Genomic DNA, 22,254 nt, shown 5'->3' on the forward strand with positions numbered 1-22,254 from the left:
TTGGTTCACTAATCGCCATTCTGTAGGCTGCATTTTTATTTGTGTATCACAGAAATGGAGGTGAGGAGTGTCATATTTTGCATTAGCAGAAAATAAACCATTTTATTAAAAAACCACACAAAAATGGCTTTTTCTATTGCTTGTCAGCAGGGTGGAATTTTTTCACTCTTAAGCATCACCCTCTTCCCAGTGTGCAGTGAAAAGAAGAAGATCACGAGGTGCTCTTTGCGTGTTTCTGCACGAAGCTCAGGTATTCTTGAACATCATCCGGAGAACCAACAACAAAAGGGACTCTTTGGTGAATGGACTCTGGCTTCACATCCAGCACAGCTTCTGTCCCGGTGGTAGCTACTCCTCCAGCCTGCTCTATGATGAAAGCGATGGGGTTGCACTCATAAAGAAGTCGGAGCTGTGGCGGAAGAGAAAATCCTTTATTCGGTTTAGGTAGTTGGTGGTAGTTTAGAAAGCAACCAGGGAACTTACTGTCAACTAAAACAGTTTTTCAAATTATAGATACTCTGTATATTACAATACAGTGGTACCTCGGGTTAAGTACTTAATTTGTTCCGGAGGTCCGTACTTAACCTGAAACTGTTCTTAACCTGAAGCACCACTTTAGCCAATGGGGCCTCCTGCTGCCGCTGGGCCGCCAGAGCACGATTTCTGTTCTCATCCTGAAGCAAAGTTCTTAACCTGAAGCACTATTTCTGGGTTAGCGGAGTCTGTAACCTGAAGCGTATGTAACCTGAGGTACCACTGTATCATCATCATCATCATCATCATTATTATTATTATTATTATTATTATTAAATACTACAATCCAGGCAACGTTAAGTACTTCTAAGTCCCATTTATTTCTGTTGGAGAAGAAAGAACTTGCCAAAATCACTTCCCTTATCTTGTCACTAGATAAGGGCCCCTCTCCCACTAGCTAGGAGCCTTAGGGTGGGAAAATTCCCATTGGAGACTTTTTTCTAAAGCTCCCAGCTCCACCAGAGTGGAATTTACATACTATTAGGCTGTTTTTTTCCATATGGAATACATTCTACCCTGGCATCCCAGCTTATTTATCCATTCTTGGACTCTTCCAAACTACTGTACAGTAACTTCTTGTTGCTAACTTAACAATGGCTCCTGCAGCTCTCTTAACTGCCCAGGAATCTGAAACTGCTTGTGTTCTCTTCAGGAATAGGTGGGCAAAAGGCCATGTTCCATCATGTACTGTTTCCCTTTGTACTCTGCATTATTTGACAAAGCAGTTTGCAGAGGTTAAAGGCATGTGACACAAACATGCGTCTGTGCCCAGAAATGTACAATACGGGCTGCATTTCATAGTACAAGAGTACAGCCGGTCAAGTCATTCTTTGCCAGTTCAACCATGGCATCCTTCCTCTCCCTCCTGGCCACAAAACATTTTGTGCACTAACCAATTGTTTCTTACAGAATCGCTAATCTTGTATAACCCTAATTCAGTCCACAACTAACTTGTAAAATTTCTTAGTACTGAGCATTCTGCTACTGAAATTCAATCAGTAGAACTACCAAGTCCAACCACTATTTCGGAATGAGAAAACCGTTGAATTCATCACTGTGAGAAGTGAGGTTACAGGGAACCAGGCAGAGGGCCTTCTTGGTAGTGGCGCCTGCCCTGTGGAACGCCCTCCAGCAGATGACATCTATTTTACTTTTACCTGTTTTACTTTTAAAAGACAACTGTTTAGGGAAATTTTTAATGTCTGATGCTGTATTGTTTTTAATATTCGATTGGAAGCCGCCCAGAGTGGCTGGGGAAACCCAGCCAGATGGGCTGGGTATAAATAATAAATTATTATTATTATTATTATTATTATTATTATTATTATTATTATTATTATTATTCATTGGGGCTTTGCTGTCGTTGTGGAACACACACAGCAGGCTGGCTGGGGTTACAGGCTGAGGTGCAATCTTTTAGGCTTAGGGAAAGTAATTTCCAGCAAAGAAATGAGAGCCAGTGTGGTGTAGTGGTTAATAGCGGTAGACTGGTAATCTGGTGAACCGGGTTCGCTTCCCTGCTCCTCCACATGCAGCTGTTGGGTGACCATGGGCTAGTTACACTTCTCTGAAGTCTCTCAGCCCCACTTACCTCACAGAGTGTTTGTTGTGGGGGAGGAAGGGAAAGGAGAATGTTAGCCGCTTTGAGACTCTTTAGAGTAGTGATAAAGCGGGATCTCAAATCCAAACTCCTCTTCCTTGTAATTTTGCTCACTAATGAACTGCATGGCAGGGCTAAAGTATTTGGTGGGGAGGGCAAACTTTACCAGAGCCCACCCTCTTACAATGCCAGGGAGAAGTGAATTGATACTAAATTGGATATTCAACTTAAGGATATTAACAGAAATATTTATGTGCTGTATTTATGTGCCTATTTTCCAGATCTTGTGAGATTCACTGGAGCCAATCAGAAGCTGCATTAGAGCAGAACCAGCAGTATTCTAAACAGTGCGCTGATGGCCTTTCTCAAGAACACAGAGATCATACTAATAGTCTGAGAGAGATCAAGTTGGGCTTCCCTAAGCAGTGACATGATCTCTCAGGAACTACCAGTCCCAGAACTCTTTGTACAGAGACAAGAGGAAGGGATGTCTGAAGCCAGGGGTGGACATTAATCAAAGACATTGATCCCAGGGACACAGTGAGACAATGCTACTGGTAGGATTTAAAGGCACAAAAAATATGTGAGTAAATCACTAGTTCACACATATGCAGCAAAAACAGTTAAGCCACCTAGCTATTTTATTCATCAAATGCTATCTGAAAGAGAAGTTTACTTTTTGGAAAGAATTAATGATTTTGCAATGGAAAAGTCTATAATAAAAACAAAGATTTACAGTGATCTGGTCTATTTATAAAATGTTTGCAGCTGCATGGATCCATCAGATTTTTAAAAAACCCTTGAAGATAAAGCCAACTCTAAAATTACAAAGTACCCAGGAAGCTCTATAGAACTATTCTTCAAACCAGATGTAAAAAATAATAATGGGAGAGCATGCTGGGTAGAAAAGCCCCAGTGGGCATCACGTTGTAATTTCAGAAATGTAGAAGATTGTAGCACTAAAAAACAAAGCTTTATTGCATAACACATGAGATTCTATGAATAGTATTGCCATATATGCATTGGAAAGGGCCCATATTACAACTTTGTATTAGGTCTCCAAAAATGATGCATGAGCCCTTATTATGTCACTTGGCTTGCAAGTAACAATACAATGCCATACAATCAAATGTATGTTTACTCAGAGGTACGGTCCAAGTATGTTTAAGATTGTGTATTTGCTCTGTTTTTCACCAGAGGAAAACCCTACGATCATTCAGCAGATAAGCCAATAGGATTTCCTGAGCAGAAATACTTGTGGTTGAATCTGCATTGCCACCCCTGACATATTTTTAAAACTGAGGACTCGGAGAAAGTGTTCTGTAATCAAATGAAATAGGCTCACAAATATATAATTTTGCCTATTTTCTTAATCCCTTCGGGATCCTGAGAAATCTGTGGGCAACCCAGTCACGTGGGTGGCATATAAATTATATTATTATATAATATATTATTATAAAAAGGTAAAGGTACCCCTGCCCATACGGGCCAGTCTTGACAGACTCTAGGGTTGTGCGCCCATCTCACTTAAGAGGCCGGGGGCCAGCGCTGTCTGGAGACACTTCCGGGTCAGTGGCCAGTGTGACGAAGCTGCTCTGGCGAGCCAGCACCAGCGCAGCACACGGAAACGCCATTTACCTTCCCACCGGAGTGGTACCTATTTATCTACTTGCACTTAAGGGTGCTTTCGAACTGCTAGGTGGGCAGGAGCTGGGACCAAAAGACGGGAGCTCACCCTGCCGTGGGGATTCGAACCGCCGACCATGCGATCGGCAAGCCCTAGGCGCTGAGGTTTTACCCACAGCACCACCCGCGTCCCAATATATTATTATAGCATACTATTATTATCCACAAAAGCTCACGCCATGATCAATGTGTTATTCTTTGAGGTGCCACAAAACTCTTTTATTGTTTCAATATAATTATACACCGAGTATGGGATGAGAAAAAGTTACCTTTCCTTTTGGACTCTTCTGGTTAGCTGGATACAAAAAGATCCCACCATACACCAGGGTACGATGAACATCAGCCACCATGGAGCCCACATATCTGGCTCCATAAGGAGAAACACCTTCCTATGGAAAAGAGGGGTAGATATATTGGCCAGTTTCTGCACACATTGATTTGCAATGGAAAAGGTGAAACTAGGTGGAGGAAAACCATGCAAGGAACACCTGTCCACAAAAATACTATTGCTCACATGAAATGATGATTTGGGCTTAAAGTATAAAGGATTGGTTAGATATTAAGGATTGCTAAATCCTTGATCAAATATGGGACTTTTGCTTTTAACACCAACAAAGACACTGCCCAGGTGTGGGAAACCTTTGGCCTCCACGTGCTGCTGAACATTGGCCATCCTTGCTGGACTGATGGGATTTGTAGTTCAGCAACACTTGGAGGGCCAGGGGTTCCCCACACCTGATATAGTTGTTGCTCTTTCACCAGTTAATCTCATGTTATCCCCGTCTGCTGTAGGACAGAAATATAATCTTGCAGGCAAAGGCTGTGGGTGGATAACAGTATCAGTGGAGGATCAGGATAGACGCCAAATGGTCATGTTTCATCCATTTCCCTTTCAGATGACAAAGGGAATTGATGCTACCTCACAAACTTGGAAGGATTCAATGTTCTTTTCCTGAAAAAGCAATAGTGTGAATTGTCATAATTGATGTAGTAACTTGTCTCCTTCTGCTTGGAATCCTAGAAGTGTATTGTTCTCTGTGATGCCACTCAATCAAACATTTCTTAAGTGCTCCTAATAGGAGTCATCTACCCACATTTTGTGGGGTAGACTCCGCAACATGAGAAAGCTTCTTGGTTCCATCTGTTGTGCTCTTGCTTAAAACCAAGAAAGTACTGTTACTTGTTCTCAGCTTTTAAGTTCCCTGGCTTTGCACCTGCATTTTAAGGAGGAAGTACCAGCCATAAAACTCAAAAGAAATGAATCTGCAGTGAGCAGCAGAGCAGCATGTTCCGCTTCCCTTCATAGATACCAGTCTCCTATAAGTCAGCAACATACACAGCTGTTATAAGAGGCTTCAAAGGTTATTTGAGATATTGGGGTTACAGGGACATCTGATGGAGTTTCAATTCCTTTAATGGCTTCTTGCATAGGAAACATTCTTTTTTGGCCATAAGACTTCCCCAGCAGCACCTGGGAATCATTTTTACTTTTAAAAGATGAAACTCTTACAATGGGGGGGCCAAGAGAGCAGCTAGGCATTTAAAGAATTTTGAAACTCAGCTCGGTGGCTTTCAGGCAGTGAATCCAGTAATTGTGATTCAATGACCTCCTGCTTTTAAACAATTCATTAGCTTTGAGTACAGATTAATTACTTAAGCTGGACTGTGTGCTCGACACAGGGAAGATGGAAAATTCAGCCATGTGGCATGAAATTTTCAAGAAGTCCCAGTTCCAGAATTTTACATGGTGCTAGCCCCAATGAGAGGGACGAGGGTGGCACTGTGGGTTAAACCACAGAGCCTAGGACTTGCTGATCAGAAGGTCGGCGATTCGAATCCCCGTGACGGGGTGAAAGCACATCAAAGTGCAAGTAGATAAATACCGTATTTTTTGCTCTATAAGACTCACTTTTTCCCTCCTAAAAAGTAAGGGGAAATGTGTGTGTGTCTTATGGAGCGAATGCAGGCTGCGCAGCTATCCCAGAAGCCAGAACAGCAAAAGGAATTGCTGCTTTTACTGCGTAGCGATCCCTCTTGCTGTTCTGGCTTCTGAGATTCAGAATTTTTTTTTCTTGTTTTCCTCCTCCAAAAACTAGGTGCGTCTTGTGGTCTGGTGTATCTTATAGAGCGAAAAACATGGTAGGTACTGCTCCGGCGGGAAGGTAAACGGCGTTTCCGTGCACTGCTCTGGTTCGCCAGAAGTGGCTTAGTCATGCTGGCCACATGACCCGGAAGCTGTACGCCGGCTCCCTTGGCCAATAAAATGAGATGAGCGCCGCAACCCCAGAGTCGGCCACGACTGGACCAATGGTCAGGGGTCCATTTACCTTTATCTTTAGCCCCAATGAATAACTGGGAGGTGATTCTCCCCCCCCCCCCGCCCCAGTGATTGATGCTTAAGCTGTCTGCAGCTCTAACAAAAACCAAGCATCTGATCACCATTAACAGGAAGCCCTGTGATCATGATGATTGTAGAACAAGGAGAGTTGCCACCTGGTTTCCTGACCAAAGTTCTACAATAACTTTGCAATGAAATGTCTGGGAGAGCTGCATCTGTTTAACTCTGACATAATATGACTTACTGGGAGATGGGTGGTGGCAAGGACAAGAGAAGGTAGCAACCCTATTGGCTACTTAGAGATTTTAAGGTTCTAACATTTCAAATAAATGCTTTCTCATATAGCTCAAATTCTAAATAGCACCATCTTAAACTGGTTTCAAAGAATCATAGAATCATAGAATCATAGAGTTGGAAGAGACCACAAGGGCCATCGAGTCCAACCCCCTGCCAAGCAGGAAACACCATCAGAGCACTCCTGACATATGGTTGTCAAGCCTCTGCTTAAAGACCTCCAAAGAAGGAGACTCCACCACACTCCTTGGCAGCAAATTCCACTGTCGAACAGCTCTTACTGTCAGGAAGTTCTTCCTAATGTTTAGGTGGAATCTTCTTTCTTGTAGTTTGGATCCATTGCTCCATGTCCGCTTCTCTGGAGCAGCAGAAAACAACCTTTCTCCCTCCTCTATGTGACATCTTTTTATATATGGTTTGTACAGGGTGTGTTTACATCTAGGTAAAGGAACCCCTGACCATTAGGTCCAGTTGTGGCCGACTCTGGGGTTGCGGCGCTCATCTCGCTTTATTAGCCGAGGGAGCTGGCATACAGCTTCCGGGTCATGTGGCCAGCATGATTAAGCCGCTTCTGGCGAACCAGAGCAGCACACAAAAACGCCGTTTACCTTCCCGCCGGAGCGCTACCTATTTATCTACTTGCACTTTGATGTGCTTTCGAACTGCTAGGTTGGCAGGAGCAGGGACCGAGCAACGGGAGCTCACCCCGTCATGGGGATTCGAACCGCCGACTTTCTGATCTGCAAGTCCTAGGCTCTGTGGTTTAACCCACAGCGCCACCCGCATCCCGTGTTTATGTCTACCTGCTTCATTTTGTTACTGGATATGAATTACGGCAGTTGAACTGATATTCATGAGAGCAAGTTAGGGAACACAACTGAACTATCATAGGTTGAAACATATAATTATAAATGAGGTTTGATAGAGGGTAAGGATTTGCTGAACTCGATTGTGTAAAGGGGAACACAAAAAAGGGAGATGTGAGGAAGTCAAGAAAGAGGGTTATAGAATTATGAAGTTAAAAATTGGATTTTTCTTTCTTTTTAATGTTTTTATTGTTCTTGTTCTTTTTTTCTTTTTTTTGTATGTCTGTTTTACTTATGTTTCCGTTTTGTAAAATCTCAATAAATATCTATTTTTTAAAAATGAACTATCATTGGATTCCGCAGTATGAGTCCGTATTTGAACTATAGGTAGGATGGTGACAGAGTGATGTCACTTCCTTGATTTGTTTTGTGCTTGCTCTTTTTGTTTGTTACAAATTGCACAAGCAGTTGGTTTTAAATGTCAGGTTTTCAGGTCATGTTCTGACAAATGTACCCGGAGTTTACAAAAATAAGGCAGGATAAAACAGAAGTTCCCGTATCCTACTCAACTGCTTACTTTTTGAAACCTGTGCCAACCAGTTCGGCTTTCTACAAAATCAAATCCACTTCTCTGTTTCCAAGAAACTGTAAGTTACTGTAATACATTACAGCACAAACAATATCCTTTCCAGTCTAAAGAGTGCTTATACATTTTGCATAAGGCTAATTTTACCTCAATCCATTCAGCTAGCAATGAAATCATTATGATCTTACTATGGGGGTGGGGGATGACGCAAGGAATTTATTTAAAGGGATACCCTCAGATTAGAATAAAAAGAACACCAAATTTACAAGGGCAATTGGAAGTCATGGTCTTGGAATCCCAGTGACAGGTTCAGAGGTTAAGCTAAGCTATTGTTTAAGAAGCGTTTTGTGTACAAGTCACAGTGCCATTCACGCTTGTGTGTTTCCCAGTTCTTGGCACTGCTCTGGTGTATGCCAGAAGAGAAAAATGGAAACATCTACTTTTTAAACTTTTAAAATAACCAGAAATCTCCTATAAGTCCAAACTTGGGGAACCTATAGATTCTCAAGTTTGGACATGGGGCACTCTGGTTACTTTAAAACTTCAAAAGAAGCTTTTGATCTCCTCCTTTGTCATGAGAAAAAGGAGGAGAAAGGAGCGGGGAGTGAATTAATGATTTTGATTTTAATTAGGCCATAGACTATAGCAGGAAGGAAGGGAGAGTTCACAATTCTAAAGCTCATTATGTAAAAGTAAACTATGGTTTTGCATTACATCTGTCTTGACGACAGCAAACCCAGGTACGCTTAACTTACTTGGAGGAAACCCAATTTAAAAATGTGAGACTTGCTTTAAGTAAATATACTTAAGAGTTGGTTGTGTAAATTGACAATCCTATAGGAGAATCCTGCCCGTTGTTAAGTCCTGCTTTATGCTTGTTGATAGACTCTGCTGTGTTATCTTAGTAGCTTTTTGATTTTTCATGTTTTATTACTGCCTTGTTAAGCAGCCTGTAATCCATGTGAGTGGAGGGCCATTAAGAAATCTAACGAACAAATTAATAAATAAAAAAATATTCAGTGTGACAATATAGCTTTACTTGGTTTATTTTTGTGATGTCGTTACCCAGTAGAGAGTACCAACACCTCTTTATTTTTCTTTTATTTGTTGCACTGGCTTTAACACAATAGGTTATTTCATAAGTGGAATCAGGTAATACCTGTATTGAGTTTAGAGCATTCCAAAGAAAATATAGATGCAAAGAGCAGGAAGGGTGACGTTGCTTCAGTACTTAGCCATTACAGTACTAGCAGGAAGTTTTCTACTACGGATCTTGAGTTATTTTTGTATGACACATAAATATTATGTTAGTATTTGCTAGAGCAACACCAGCATACCATTGATACTTGATACTAAGTAAATGCTGCTTAGTTCTTCTCTACCTAATTTTTTTATTTTAAATTGTGGTTCTTTAAGCACAAGGACAACTCTGGGTTTTTGTTTTTGTTTTTGTTTTGCCGGGTGGGGGGGCTGCTCCATAAAAATCAGGGCTGTCCCTTGAGAACACTTGGGCTGTAGTCACATAAACTGCTATTTGCCTAACTGTTAATTTTTGCATGATATTTGAGCTTTCATATGATGTAAAAGCCAAAGCTGAAACTATAGTGGAATAGAATGCAAGTTTAGTACTGGTATCTAGTGCTTTTCTTCTACAAAAATGTTTAGGTGAACTCCCATTTTGACTCAAAAAAAATCACCATTTTATAGTTCAAATTGGGAAAAATAAATACAGTAAATGGACAAAAGTGCAAAGATTCACAAAATGTTTAGGGGTATGCGTACCCCCCAGAAAAAAAGCACTGCTTATATCTATATTATTTGTTATGTACTGAGTATATTTCATATTTACAAACAGGTTTTTTCTCTGAAAGCAAATAACATGGAAGTGAGTCCTAAACTTGCACTACATCCCGCTATGGTTCCAGAAGCAGTTTTTGCATGCTGTTAAAGCTCAAATCAAAGGGACACGGGTGGCGCTGTGGGTTAAACCACAGAGCCTAGGACTTGCAGATCAGAAAGTCGGCGGTTCGAATCCCCATGACGGGGTGAGCTCCCGTTGCTCGGTCCCTGCTCCTGCCAACCTAGCAGTTCGAAAGCACATCAAAGTGCAAGTAGATAAATAGGTAGCGCTCCGGCGGGAAGGTAAACGGTGTTTCCGTGCGCTGCTCTGGTTCACCAGAAGCGGCTTAGTCATGCTGGCCGCATGACCCGGAAGCTGTACCCCGGCTCCCTCAGCCATTAAAGCGAAATGAGCGCCGCAACCCCAGAGTAGGTCACGACTGGACCTAATGATCAGGGGTCCCTTTACCTTTAAAGCTCAAATATAATGCAGAACTTAACAGTTAGGGGAAAGCTGTGAATAAACAGCCATGTGCATGCAGACTTCCTGAGTACAGGCAGTTAACATTTTGCGCAGGGGTTCTGTTCCTGGCCCCCCCCCCCCATGTTGGCAGAGCGAGCATAAGCCTATTCTGCCCTCTTCTGGGTTCAAAAGGACCCGCACATCGGCAGTCATGTGTCAATTGGACACACACATAACAGTCACCATTTGTACTGGTATTTTCAGTGGCTTGAAGGCTGTAACTGTTTTGCTGCCTCACTCCTTTCCAGCTGAAGCCAAGTGAAGCTGCCTTTGTATAGGAATGTTTTAATCTCCACTAAGCACCTTACTCTTTCCTTTGCCTGCTCCTTATCTGCCACATGTTGTCATGGGTCTTCATTTGCAGACACATCTTAAGAACTCTCAAATCGACAAATACGACAACATTGACTTTTGTTCCGTTCTATTTAAAGTAGATTTGAGTGCAAATAACTGAGGCTTCTGATGCAGACTTCTTATGTTGCAAGCATCTTGCAATTTGCCCATACTAAAGGGAACAACCAATGTTCTGACCTCTCTTGCTACGATCCAGTTTGTCCCCAGTTAAAGTGCACCCTTTTAGCGTCAGTGAGAGATAAGGGAAGAGAATGTGGCCCTCTGGGAGAGATAGGAGCCACAAGTGTCTAACATGGTGCATTTATTTTGCATAGATTGAGGAGCCTCATATGTCTGAATCAAGTCTAATAGCCATAGCTGTCAACATTTCCCTTTTTTAAAGGGAAATTCCCTTATTCCGAATATGAAAAGAAAAGGGAAAAGCTGACAGCTATGCTAATAGCATATACAGCTATTTCACCTGCAAAGTGAGTGCACTTTCTGCATTTTCATATTTCAAGGCTCTGACTTTGCAATTTAAATACACACGGTTCTATATTTGCTTCTGTGGTTTGGTGTCAACGCTGACTTGAATGTTTGACTCACCTAGTTCCCAAGGATAGGGAAATGTAACAACCTAGGTTACAGGAAGAGGAAGGGAACCGCTGGGAAGTGCCTGGGACTGGTATAGGAAGGTATAGCCCAGGGGTCAGCAAGGTTTATCTTGCCTGGGCCGGATTGGTCCCGCAGAGATCCCTCCATGGGCCGGATCACATGTGTGTGTGAGCGCGGCCCCCCCGCTGAGACACAATTTTTGGTGTCTGCGCAGATGCGATTTTCGGCGCCGTGGAAGCGAGTCCCCACGCTGCGCTGGTTTAGTGCAACGCGCAAGCGGGAAACTCACTTCGGGGGCAGCTCGGGGGCCGGTAAAATGACCTCCACATGCCGCTTCCGATCCATGGGCCTTAGGTTGCCGACCCCTGGTATAGCCAGATAAAGCAGAAGCAGGCAAGAAAGATGATACATTAAATGCATATGTGCATTTAATGTATCTTGCCTTTTGCTTTAAAAATAACAGCCATGGAGGATTGCAACCTTCCCCCTGAATAATCCTGACTCCCAAGCTTCCATTGGCACCAGTGCCACATTCCCTCTCAAAGGAAATAGCAATTGTTACGGTGTAGAATTTCCATGGTACCGGAAGATAAAATGTCATGGGGGGGGTGCAGCTGCAATTAAAATACTAAATTAACTGAGGTTCTCCCCCCGCAGCAGACGCCTGCCCCCCTGTAATGTCCTGTTACCCATTATCTCCCCCAAAAAAGCTCAACAACTTTGGGGGGGGGGCGCAAGCTGCCAAAAAAAGCTTAACAACAGTCAACAAAAAAACTAGCTATGCCCACGTAAAATGTATCCCAGCGTAAACTGTGTTTTATGTATAATGATGATTATGTATAATGATGATGAGATTTGCCCAGTTTCACAGACAGTAGTAGCACCCACGATAAGAGTTGCAATAAAATGGTATGTTACCTCAGGAAATTTCTTCTTTTGTAAATACTCTGTCACTGAAGGATCAAAGTACTTGGCATAGCCCTCATTGAGGCTGTAGATTTTCCCTTTCTTCTTGATTTTTACATCTTTTTCCACCAGAATGAACTCGCCGAGAGCCTGCAGAGTAGTTAAAGCATGTCACGAGTAATAAATGCCATGTGTTTACTTCCTTGACGTTCTGAGGCTTGTCCAGTTACGACCCTAATATACAGTTACATGCTCCCTACTTTTTCAAAGAGTAATAAGGCTTGGTTGCAATCCTAAATATACCTGCCAGGGTATGAGACCAATGGAACACCCTTCCGAATAAACATGCATGGGATTGCAATATGAGTTCCTTTTCAAAAAGAGAATCCAGGAAACTTACAGTGCATTTGTAATACAGTGGTGCCTCGCAAGACGAAATTAATCCGTTCCGTGAGGCTCTTCATATAGTGGTTTTTTCCTCTTGCGAAGCTAGCCCATTGACAGCTTAGCGGATTAGCGCTATTAGCGGTTTAGGGGCTTTTAGCGGATCAGCTGATAAGCTGCTTAGCGGCTTAGGAAAAGGGGGGGAAAGGGGGGGAAACCCGCAGGAACTCGCAAGACATTTCGTCTTGCAAACCAAGCCCATAGGGAAATTTGTTTTGCAAAGCGCCTCCAAAACGGAAAACCCTTTCGTCTAGTGGGTTTTTCGTCTTGCGAGGCGTTCGTCTTGTGGGGCACCACTGTATTTGCTTTTTTGCTGTGGAAAAAGAGGGTTTTAAAGGGCGCTCAGTTATCTCCTGACTCTAATCCACCCTCACCCTTTCCGTTACTTTTTTTGCAGCTTGCTTGAAGCACCCATCAGATGAGACTTGAGCAGCATTTCTCTACCGAATTCCTCCTTCTCACTGGTGACATAATTTAGTTGTCCTTCTAGCTACCTAATAAGGGATCACACTCCCACTATGATGATATTGTGATGCAAAGTGAGGGCCGGAAGCAATGCAATCACTCAAAATGAGTGGCCAGAAACGGAGCTACACTCCACATGCTGAAAGGGTGGGGTGAATTTCATATGAATACGAGAGGGCGGCAGAAAATAGTATTAGTAATGAATGTTTGGACAGGTACCGGATCCAGCATGAAGCAGTCCACTCCTTGCCCCGTGGAAAGGGCTACCAAAGTTGCACTCCCATACAAAGCATAGCCAGCTGCGACGATGTTGCGTCCCGGCTGCAAGGCATCTTTCTCAGAAGGCTCGTCTTCTGATGTCTAAGGGGAAAGTGATGGTTGTACTCAAATCTCAAGTATTTTGCTGTTGTTATTATTAAAAAGCATTTGAAGAAGAAGAAAAATAAAACCACAAATTCAAATAGGACTCTCTCCCAGTTATGGCGCACATTGTACAACAGGCCCTTGTGAAAGGTTTGTATTGACACCCGATATAATGAGACAGAGTTTGGGGACATTTTTGTAAGAGGCTCTCAAGTGATAATTCAGCGACAAACCGCAAATAGAGAACCATAGGAGGGGCACATCCAGCAGTAGTTAAAAAATGGCAGTAAACGGACAGTGTTATTTTTATCTATCTATTTATTTCACTCTCCAAGTGCTTCCCATGAATCATCCCACAGCAATTTAATAATAATAAAAACAGGAGCAAGGAAAGCCATTTCAAATCCTATATGTAGATAGGCTGGGATAAAAGACTTGTTGAAAAGGGAAGGCCTTCAATAGGTGCTAAAAAGAGTAAAGAGTGTGCCTGTCTGCTATGCAGTGGGAGGGAGTTCCAAAGGCTAGGTGCCACCACACTAAAGGCCCAATTCTTGCATTGTACAGAATGGATCGGCTGCTGTATGGGGTTTTGTACAGCAGTACTAACAGCTTGAACTGAGCCCAGTATCTAACTGGCAGCTAGTGGCAATAGAATATTCATCTAATAAAGTACTCTTGGAAACAATTCACAATGCTTCTATACGTGTTAAAATATTTTTGTTGCTCTTCAAACTTCAGAATATTGTTAATAGTTCTAGCATTTTCCAGGGCACCTTAACTTCCAAGCTTGCCACATGGAGACCCCTTTCACAAGCCCATTTTCTCACCTAATCATCTTGTGGTGATTTTTTCTGAATCTTAGGAAATTACTGTATTTTTTGCTCTATAAGATACACCAGACCACAAGACACACCTAGTTTTTGGAGGAGGAAAACAAGAAAAAAAATATTCTGAATCTCAGAAGCCAGAACAGCAAGAGGGATCGCTGCGCAGCGAAAGCAGCAATCCCTCTTGCTGTTCTGGCTTCTGGGATAGCTGTGCAGCCTGCATTCGCTCCATAAGACGCACACACATTTCCCCTTACTTTTTAGGAGGAAAAAAGTGAGTTTTATAGAGCAAAAAATACAGTAATATTTGATCTGCCTCTCAGCCAAACCTACCTCATAGAGTTGTTGTTGGGATTCAAGTTCTAGGAGTAATTTTCTGCATCATTAGCATGGAGTTAGCAAGTATATGTATGGCACTTGCAAGCAAAATTATTTATTTGGATACCCACAACATAGCGAAGATATAAAAATAAAAAATGCTGCCAAGTTACTAATGTCCTTAACAAATAGAGAATCACCATATTTTTACATTCCATACCCCTATTAAGAATGTTGTAGTATTGCTTTGAGACTTAAAGCTGCAATCCCATACCCACTTTCTGGGAATAAATTCTACCAAACTCCCATTTTTTTAAAAAAATAGTTTTTATTAAAGTTTTTTTTTTGTGTTACAAAACAAATAAAGAGGGAAAGGTACATCCCTTGTCTCCACTTTAAATTCATAGTCTATTTCACACTTTGCTTGCATTTAGTGATACACACTTTTGTCATAGACATCATGCATTTAGGGGGGTGAGGAGGAAGAGGGCTGAGCCCCCATTTTGTTCCATTTCTCAACTTACCTTCTTATAAATAGCAAATATAGTTCCTATCGAAGCTAAGCAGTCTATGTTGGAAGAGCCATCCAGTGGATCAAAGCACACGACATATTTACCCTGAAATAGGAGGGACCAATCAAATGAAAAGCAAATAAATAAAAATGTTTTCTCTCTCTTAATCTTTCAAATCTGGCTGGAGTACTACGCACTGAAACAATTTTGTATTATATTAAAATACACTGGTATAACTTTCATGGCTTCACCACCCTCCCCAGAACCCTGTGAATTATAGTTTTCTGAGAGGCAGAGAACACTGCCTCAGCACTACCTCCACAAAACTACAATTCCCATGATTTCATGTACTTATCACTTCATTCAGTTTAGTAATCACACAGACCCCATTGCTCAGTTTCCATTTATTAAATTTGTCTCTCCCTTTCTGGTATGCAGTTGTGTTTAGCATCTTTCAGGCAAACGACTTCTTTTCTCTTCAGAAATACAAGTGTGCCACCTGCTGCTAAAAGGAGAGAACAGCCCCTCTTCCCAGTCAAATCTGAATGTGTACCGACCCTTTTATCTTTTGGAGTAATAATAGCTTCTTTATTCTCCTCTGAGACCAGGACACATGTGCTGTAGGAGGACTGTAGCATGTTAATAACCAGAGAATTAGATAAAACATCAAGCTTCTTCTGTTCATCCCCAGTCACATTCACAGTGCCAGCTATTCCGAACCTATAGGAAAGGGCTTCGTTATTATAATAAGGGAACACCGAAAAGTATACATTATACTGCAATACTGTTTTACATTATTCCCTTACTATTCTCTTTTACTTGACTTTCACACTGACATGACTCAAACTGCCCCTCATGTAATTGTCTCAGATTTATAAGGACTTCCCAAACCTTTTACTAGTGATAAATACCAATTAAAACCTGTGTTGGAAGTCATATATTCAGAAAACTCAGCTGGATGCTAGTTATAGCAATACACTATAGTTTTATTTTGCTTGACAGCCTGAGGATAATCGTCACGATACATGGGTGATCCTAATCTGTATTTGCACAACACAGTCAAGAGAGAATTACAATCATGATGCAATGGCTGTAATAGCACATGAATCAACCATCAGTGATAAAATATTCTCCTCATACCACTGAAGAAAGCTTAAATAGAAGTTGCTATGCCCTTTCCTATGCACTCAGAGGACAGCCTTATTGATTTGATTTCGGGTACGCATGCTTAGGACATGAAGACTGACACATCACCATTGATTCAGTGAGCTGGACCTGAGACTCTAAACACGATAACAATAGTTTGTGTGTGAGTGAGCAGAGACAATGCAATCTTAACAGATAAAAAAATATTGTGGGAGAGAAATGGAAGCAGATAATATGGAGTAATAACAACAGCACAATAACAATTTGGCTGCATGACCGATTAGTCTTCAACATGATTTCTCAAGAGATGTATCTACTTCCTTTCACAAGCTTCCAGCTTATGACTTCACTCTGCTCTAGTGTTTTCATGTCTGTTAAGTTGTGGGTTGACATAGCAGACGACACAGCGATTTCTCCAAAGCAGCTCTTTATTTTGTAAGCTGGAATAGAACTGACTAGCAAACAGCTCAGCCGGCCTGCTTTTATAGGCAGCCGGATGTCAACATTGTAGCAACAACAACCCAGAGTTTCCCGCCTAAAATAACTGACGTGGACCTGAGTGAAAACTATCTACAGACCTGAGTGAAAACTATCTACAGTATCCCCCTGCTGGCCCAGGGTGAAACTTCACTACATAACAATGTCCATATTTTATTGTTTTATTTTTTAATTGTGAAGTATGTTGTACCCTGCCCTGGAATAAAATTTTGAAGGGCAGCATACAGATTTCTAAAAACAAATAGATAATACTACTTCATTTGGAAGTGTTCATAATATTTTAGAGACAAGGAAGGGGTGGGCAAACACCATTATAAATGTATGGAAGGCATTCACACATGACTTGTTCACTTGAATGTCCCTAGCATATACAACTGTACAACTCTTTGAACTTTTGCAAACCCTGGGGAAACAGGCGTCATGATCACATGAAGTAAGCCCTGCAGGTGTTGGCTTTATGGCATCAAGTTCATGCAGGCATTCAACTCAATGTGCACACCTGTGTTGAGTTAGGTTTTAGCGATCCTGCTTCTCTCTTCACAAGGACTTATTTTACTCCGTCTTTGCTCTTCCATTGTAAGCTGCAAGCAAAATTGCCATTGACAATCCACAGTACTGAGTTCCTGTGTGTACATTCTACTCATGCTATGGATGGAGAAATTTGAAGCTCATCACACATTCGCTACAAACCCTGAGGTAGGTGCTGCTTTATTTATTTCACTGAATTTTTAATTATTACTAAACACCTCTGGCACACACACTTATGACTACTGTATAGCCTGAAAAGTGTGTTAGCCATAATTAAAAAGTTGCTTTTAAAAATTGGCTCCCATTGCAAATGTCATATAGATATTAAATAAAATATAGAGCCGGGGTGGTGTACAAGCAAAACTGCAAGAGAGTTAAAATACAATTAAAAACAATGCAGAACGATAATGTCGGGCTCATCCTAAAAGCTTAAACCACTGTTTACAAATAATGAATATGTGTGGCTGATCTGCGATAGGTTCACTTTCCTTATACATGTAAAAAACCCCACCCTTTTAAAAAGACAGAAGTTGTGCTAAAGGTATGTAAACTTGTGGAGATTCTTCTACTATTTCAATTCCTTGGGGGTGGGGGGAAATCACAGATATTTTGCTGTCTGGTAAAAGATGAACCAGACTCCCCATAGGTCCAGAACCTTGAGGAGCAGACAGAGCCCCCTAAATCCAGTGTTCTGGATCCCCCTGAGGGACCTCTAGGTCGATACCAGACAAGGAACCCCTGGAGCTGTCAAAAGAGGAGGTAGAATAGACCCTAGTCCTTGAAAGCCCCGTGTCAACAACTTCAGGTAAAGGCCAAAGAGCACAGTGTAATGTCTACAGACCCAGAGTTACCAGTCTACCCCTGAGTATGGGGTTTACTCAAGAGCAAGGAATGCCTGATGGTCCTTCACAGTTAGCTGCTGTGGCTAGAGAGTGGTTTAGGAAGCAGTGGCGTAGCGTGGGGGGTGCAGGGGGGCCGGCCGCACCGGGCGCAACATCTGGGAGGGGCGCGCTCGCCGCCTCCGGAGTCGCCGAAGAGCCTCGGGCGCAGGCTGTAGCAGAGCCCCATGTCTCGCGGAACCGACGAGCTGTGCGCGCGTCCGGGCTGAAGGCGTCCGACAGGCAGCGGCTTGCCGCGGTCCCCACACGTCAGGGCCGCGGAGGGCGCGCCAGGCAGCCCCTCCTCACAGCCCCACCGCCGCCACTGCTGCTGCTGCAGCTGCTGGGCCATGTTGCATTTTCCTCGCCTCTCTGCCCTTTTCCTCCTCTGGCAAGCGGCATCGTTTGGGCGGCAGCGCCAGCGGCAACTCGCCTCAGATCACCTGACACGGACCCGCCGCTGCCGCCATGGCTACCTTACCATAAATACCCCAGCCCAGGCAGCAGCAAGAAGAAGCTGGCAGCGGCGGCAGGTTAGGGGCGCAAATTACTTGCCTTGCCCCGGGTGCTGACAACCCACACTACGCTGCTGTTAGGAAGTATTTAAGGCCTCCTTTTAGAGTCTTCCTTTTGCTGGAAACAATGCAGTTTTCTGGTTCTTTGTGTCTGCTTACAGTTCCCCTGCCTGGCTGAGCTCCCTGTGAGACAGTGAAGGGAAGTTTTCTGACCTTGCTTCCGGATAATGTTTTGGCCCTAGACTGATTCTCTGTGCTTGAGTTTGGCTTGTTTTTTAAGATTTATTTTTATTGAAGATTTCCTTGGTTTACAAAAGCTTGTGCCTTTTTTCAGGTGGTACAGTCTTTCTTACAAATAGTGAGACATTAGTGTTGAGTACAGTATAAGGTTGGGGGAAGAAGAGGGGGGTGAGGCTTATATTCTTTTCTTTAGTGTATGTTTGGGGTTTTGTGTCAGTGTCAACTAGGTAGGTTCCCTTTCTATTCATTTATTACATTTCCTTGGTAGTGAGAGGGATTGGGGGGCAGGGTGTGGTTGGCTGCAGTGGGGTTCCTTTGCATTGTGAGGCGGGGGCTTGTTGGGTCAGGTAAGCCAGATTGATTCATATGCTGTCAGTGGATTCTTGTTGCCTTGATGGGCTGTGTATGTGATAAAGGGGAGCCAAACTGGGGTGAAGGTGTCCTCTTTTATTTGTCCCTGTGTCAATTTCAGTTTATTGGTTAGCTTTTCTAGGAAGGTCATTTCCCAGACAGTTATGGTTCAGGCTTACTTCTGACAGGTGTCACAAATGTCTGGCTATGAGGCTGCTGAGAGTAGGTTGGTTATAAGCTCTGTATAATATGAGTGGTCATTATGATCTTGGAAGCTGTTCAGTAGGGCCAGTTCTGGGGTGAGTTCTAATACCTGTTTAGTTATTTTGCATATCTCTTGTAGGACTGCTGTGCAGAAGGGTTGGATTTTAGGGCATTCCCGCCACATGTGGAGGTATGTTCATGTGGAAGTGCAGCCTCCCCAACATCTTGGTGAGGTTCCTGGGTGTATCAGCTCCAGTTTCTGTGGTGTTAAGTACCATCTGTAGGTGAGTTTCAGAGTGAGTTCCCTTGAGTTTGGCTTGCTGAGATCATGCTGCATCTTGAATTCTTGGATATTTTTGTAAAAAGCTTTGTCCTCTTTGGACTGAGACCCTAGCTCCAGAGCAGGGGTCGGCAAAGTTTTTGTGGCTTGGGCCGGTTCACGGTCCTACAGACGCTGCGGTGAGCCAGAGTGTGCACACACACACACATGCGCAAGCGCTATTTCCAGCACTCCTTCTGGTGCAGAGGAGGCATGCACAGCTTCCCATTGGTTGAAGGAACTTCCTGCAACCAATGGGAAGCCAACCAGCATCATGGAAGGCGGTCCCTGTTCTGTTCCACGCCAGTTTAGCGCGGAGCATGGGAGCCGACCGAGCGGGCGGGGGGGTCCATGGGCCGGTTAAACGACCCCCATGGGCCGCTTGTGGCCCATGGGCCTTAGGTTGCTGACCCCTGCTCTAGAGCATGACAGATGGAAGAATCACAGCTAAAGCACAGGAACACAATGATGGGATAGGGTTCCCCTGGAATAAACGAAGGATGGCAATTCCACACCAAATTCCTAGCGGGGAAACTTCCATATATAATTGTTGCTGAACAAAAGTAAGGAACAGTTAAAATTACTGTGTAAGAAAGATTCTCCTTGGCGGTATTTTTCCAGCCTAATGGGAGAGCCAACCAAACAAAACTTATAATCGGAGTATACTCTCTGAAAGCTGTTTTTATACTAGTTTACATTTAACATTGTCATAATGTTAATTATAACTCTTTAACCAGAAAGGATATATCCTTCAGATGTTGTTGGACTACAGCTCACGTCAGCACCAGCCAATGGTAATCTGCAATGATAGGAACTGTAGTCTAGCAACTGGAGTTAAGTACCACTGAACATAATGGGATATGCTTCTGAATAAAGATTTGTAATAACTGCATGTTTTGTATACTATTCTCTGAAGTTCTCACATTTTGTATAGTGCCACTTAGAGTTGTGGTGACAATTTCTTTTTAAAATTTATGCATGAGATGAAGAAATGAGTCACTCGTTTTAATATGAATTTTATAAGAGTGGGTTTCTATACAATGGCCAAAATGTATGTCCATGCTGAATGAAGGCAGTGCCATTCCAATCACGTCAGACTGTGTAAATTCTGAATGCTCCTTAAGCCAAATTAACTGCTTGACCTTCTTGTTTGACCTTGATGGCAACAGAAATGGGGCACACAAGAAAAGCAGCCTATTCCCATTTCTTTAAAAGTAAATAGTAATACAGGTAATTACAGGTGGTGCCACTCCCATTATTAAAGCAGTCAGTGGTTAGCTGCAGTAGTTATTCTTAAAACTTTGGCCAAACTAAAATCAGTGACCATTTGATTGTGGAGTTTCTGTAATTTAACACACACCATGACTGTGATACTAGCCGCCTTTCATTCCAGGCACATGGAATTCCCATACTGCTATTCTGGCCATGCCATTTAGTTTAAAAGCTTCATGCTGTGTTTAAAATAAGTAATTCCCAACGCTCACCCCCCCCCTTTATATTTAAAACAATTCTTATCCTCCCCAATTCTGTGGAACTCACATATGAGCAAGGCCTGCCTTCCGAACCGCTGAAGAGATGGCCTTTATGGCAGTGAGCATTGAGTTCAGCAGCTGAGTCAGTTCTCCTGTGGCCCCTTTAACCCGCCGTCCTTTCTCCATGACATATCGGTTAAGGGTTAACATGTCTGTTTCAAAGGGGCTTCTGTCCGACATCTTGGCTGGTGAAAAGGGTCTGTTTTCTTCACTAGAATTTAGCAGTTCCTTTGCACCTGCAGTGTTGCTGCTCTTCAGTGGCTGTTTTATTTTAAGAAGAAGCAGTTGGCTTGCATACGAGAAGCGGTTTAGTAAAAGGTTCCTGAGCCCATGTGACTTACAGGCTTGGAATAAATGGGCAGTGCAACTCCTCTGAATTTTCCAGTCTGCCAAGAGATCCTATTAATCTTAATCTTAACCTTCAATGCCGGCTAAAAAAAAAAAAGGTGGTTTGGCAAGCCTACCCAACTATGTAATTATGTACATTTGTTTTTCAAACTTATTTTAACTATATTTCGATAATTTTTTGGTTAGTGTTTTGTTGCATTTTTATTTGTATTTTAATGAATATTTTATACCATTTTATGTGAACTGCTTTGAATCCCCCCCCCTTGCTGTCCCCCTTCCCCTTAGATTTTTTTCTAGATGATTTTTGTAAAAATTAAAATTCTCAGAACAATAATTGTCCTTCTAACGGGAAAATGTCAGTGATAAACAGTAACAAAAAAAAAGGTAAAGGACTTCTGGGGTTGCGGTGCATGTGGCTATCATGACTAAACTGCCTCTAGCGCAACGGAACACCGTGACAGAAACCAGAGCGCACGGAAACACTGTTTACCTTCCTGCTGCAGAAGTACCTATTTATCTACTTGCACTGGCGTGCTTTCAAACTGCTAGGTGGGCAGGAGCAGGGACCGAGCAACGGGAGTTCACCCCGTCACGGGGATTCAAACCACTGGCCTTCTGATTGGCAAGCCCAAGAGGCTCAGTGGTTTAGATTACAGCGCCACCCACATCTTTACCTGATAAGCAGTATATGTGATGCAAGTTAGCT

General features: G+C 42.8%; 1 protein-coding gene across 1 annotated transcript; it reads right to left on the bottom strand.

The window, feature by feature from the left end:
• LOC309352531 (fructose-1,6-bisphosphatase isozyme 2) lies at positions 1-21,524 on the bottom strand. The gene is made up of 7 exons (XM_081881104.1): positions 21,208-21,524; positions 15,547-15,709; positions 15,002-15,094; positions 13,189-13,329; positions 12,073-12,210; positions 4,090-4,209; positions 1-409 (listed from the first exon to the last, which is right to left on the bottom strand). Exons 1-7 carry the CDS (start codon positions 21,378-21,380, stop codon positions 212-214), a joined length of 1,026 nt encoding a protein of 341 aa, XP_081737230.1. The 5' UTR covers positions 21,381-21,524; the 3' UTR covers positions 1-211.
• Between the last annotated feature and the right edge of the window lie 730 nt (positions 21,525-22,254).

Source organism: Podarcis erhardii (assembly GCF_964252035.2).
Source record: "Podarcis erhardii genome assembly, chromosome: 11".
In the NCBI taxonomy this organism is placed as follows: domain Eukaryota; kingdom Metazoa; phylum Chordata; class Lepidosauria; order Squamata; family Lacertidae; genus Podarcis; species Podarcis erhardii.

Bases quoted from the DNA above. Each gene is read 5' to 3' on its own strand.
- LOC309352531 (XM_081881104.1), bottom strand. From the start codon at position 21,380: ATGTCGGACAGAAGCCCCTTTGAAACAGACATGTTAACCCTTAACCGA. The intron at 15,095-15,546 runs GTCGGTACACAT...CTCCTATTTCAG, and splicing joins TTACTCCAAAAGATAAAAGG to GGTAAATATGTCGTGTGCTT. The intron at 13,330-15,001 runs GTAAGTTGAGAA...CTTTCCCCTTAG, and splicing joins TATTTGCTATTTATAAGAAG to ACATCAGAAGACGAGCCTTC.